The sequence below is a fragment of the Mycetomoellerius zeteki genome, unplaced genomic scaffold, assembly GCF_001594055.1.
Source record: "Mycetomoellerius zeteki isolate Tzet28-1 unplaced genomic scaffold, Tzet1.0 scaffold462, whole genome shotgun sequence".
Classification (NCBI taxonomy): domain Eukaryota; kingdom Metazoa; phylum Arthropoda; class Insecta; order Hymenoptera; family Formicidae; genus Mycetomoellerius; species Mycetomoellerius zeteki.
Window position 1 is genome coordinate 1 of NW_017257460.1, and position 2,394 is coordinate 2,394.

Here is a 2,394-nt window from a genome sequence, read left to right on the forward strand (position 1 = left end):
CTTAAGATCTCATTGTAGACGCCGCTTAAGGTGCTGGTGAGGAAAGCGATACAGGAGCACAAGGATTGGAGGTGTCGGTAAAGGATTGTATAAGGAGTGGGATTGCCAGGGATATATACTGTAACTATTTGATCGGCTTCATTGTAAGCCGCGGAATAGAATCGGAACATTTGATCCCATTCCTCGGGGGAAGGACCAATGGGAGATGAAGCCGGGGGAGGGGTTGGGAGTTGATCTAAGGAAGCGGGTGGAATTGGTTGTTCGAGAGAGTCAGAGGGAGGGAATCGCTCAGATATGGGAGGAGAATATTGCAGGATATCGAGGAGTAATGGGTCAGGGACGGAAGGGATGGATAGATCTAACGGAACATTATCGTCGGGAGGAACAGAGGAGTAAGAAATTTCAATGTCTACATTATTTAATGGTACTGACGCTAAGTCGGGTTCGAATTGACGGCCGGGCCCCGCGGATTCCTGAGAACGGTTGCGACCCCGTGAACGGGCGACTCTCGTGGAACCTCTAACGCGCACTATAATGGGAGTTATATTTTTTGTGTGAACCCAAGAGAAAAAAAAACAGGAAACAGAAGACAAGAAAATTTGAAACTTACTGATAGGTGAACGGTGAATGGTTTGAGGTGTTGGTGAGCTGGGTCTCCTATGCGGCCGACCAAAGGCAGAGGGTAGAGGCCCCAGTAGTGCAGACAGCACGGTCGGTCGATTTGCTTTTAATTGGCACCGAGAGACCGACACTGATTGACTGATTGATTATTATTCTCGTTGCTAACTGACACTGATTAAGTGACTGACTGATTATTATTCTCGTTGCTGACTGACTGATAGTACTGACTAATTATTATTTTCGTTGCTGACTGATACTGACACGGACTAAGTGACTGGTACTATACTAACCGACTACTATTGAGGATTGACGACGCGTTCTCTCGCGGGCCCCTATTTATACCTCAAAAAGGAGCGTCTTTTCCTTTGTCTAGGACAATTGTTAAGTTGCAATGTCAAGCGGTGATTTACGTTTTTTCTTAGGTCCTATCGTGGTTAATCTAGAGTGCTTTGAAGGGGGGGTAATTTACGATTTTCTCGAGTCTGCGGAAAAATTGATCCGAGTGGATCAAATTTTATTATGCCCCGAAAAATATAGCTGGGTAAACCATTATTCGTGACGTTTAATCAGTTTTCTTAGGCTGTGATCCAAAATTGATTGCCAGTGCTGCGTGTATGTCGTCATAAGTGCATGCTACCAATAGCGTTCCAATTTTAATAAGCATGCTTTTCATACAAACGCAGCTTTCATTTTGGAACGATATTTTGAGTGCTGTTAACGTATAGCGACTTTAGCGAAAAGAAACAAATAATCTAGAAGTATGGAGAGAACCATACAGAAAAAATTTTTATTTGAAACCATTATAAAATTAGCATTCGATTCTAGTGATGAAGAGTCTAGTGATTCGGATTCAGAATTAGCCGAAATTATATATAATTATTCGAAGTATGAATAAATAAATGTGACTACAAAAAGCTGACTACAAAAAAATTATAAATCTACTCACTACTTCTTGCTTTCTCAGCATCTTTTACCGAAATATTTATTTTAAATTTAGTATTACTCTCAGCATCAATTAAAATTAACTTCTCCATCTTTTCCACTATCTTTGTGCTGTAACTGTCTCACCTCTTCAGCCACAGCAGCCGCAGCAAGAAATCACGACAAAATTAGTGACGTCTTTACTCTCTCGCAGTACTGCCACAGCGTGCTACTATGATTTTTGGAACGGTGTTGACAATGCTACCAACGCTGGCAAACAATTTTGGAACACAGCCTTGGAATGTTCATATGTAAGGAATCTTAAGTATGGTCTCAGATAACGTTAATATGGGGGTTGCTTTGGATCGTTTTATGTCTTGGCGCGACGTGGCGCCGGCTTTATCTTTACTTGATATGGAATTGTTAGTCACTCTCGGGTGGCGGCTTGGGTATTTGTTATTTCCTTATATGGGCATATTTTGTAATCGTATCACTTCTAGCCCTGCGTTTTTTCCTAATATAGAATTGTTAGTTTGCCTCGGGTGGTAGCTAGGGATATGGATTTCGCAAACATATGGATTTCGCGAGCCTAGCGTTTCCAGCCTCGTATCAGCGTTATCGTTCTTTCGTTCTTGAGTGGCATTTATGGTATGAGTTTTCGTGGAAGCTTTTTAGGCCTTCTAATTCTTTCAGATTGTTAACAGGAGATTGCACTCGAATCTCATAAATGCCATCATCAGTCGCGGCGTGGAGCCGTCTTTCGAAAGAAAGGAATCGTGGTGTCTACGGACGTAACATATTATTATACATACTGGATATGTGTGTGTGTGTGTGTGTGTGTGTGTGTGTGTG

General features: G+C 42.1%; 1 protein-coding gene across 1 annotated transcript in view; it reads left to right on the forward strand.

Annotated features, from left to right (window-relative positions):
• Positions 1 to 205: 205 nt before the first annotated feature.
• The window catches only part of LOC108727016 (uncharacterized), a 6,606-nt gene continuing 4,417 nt past the window's right edge, over positions 206 to 2,394 (forward strand). The window contains exon 1 of the mRNA XM_018454905.1: positions 206 to 392. Coding sequence (XP_018310407.1) covers positions 206 to 392 — 187 coding nt within the window. The remainder of the gene's footprint in view (positions 393 to 2,394) is intronic.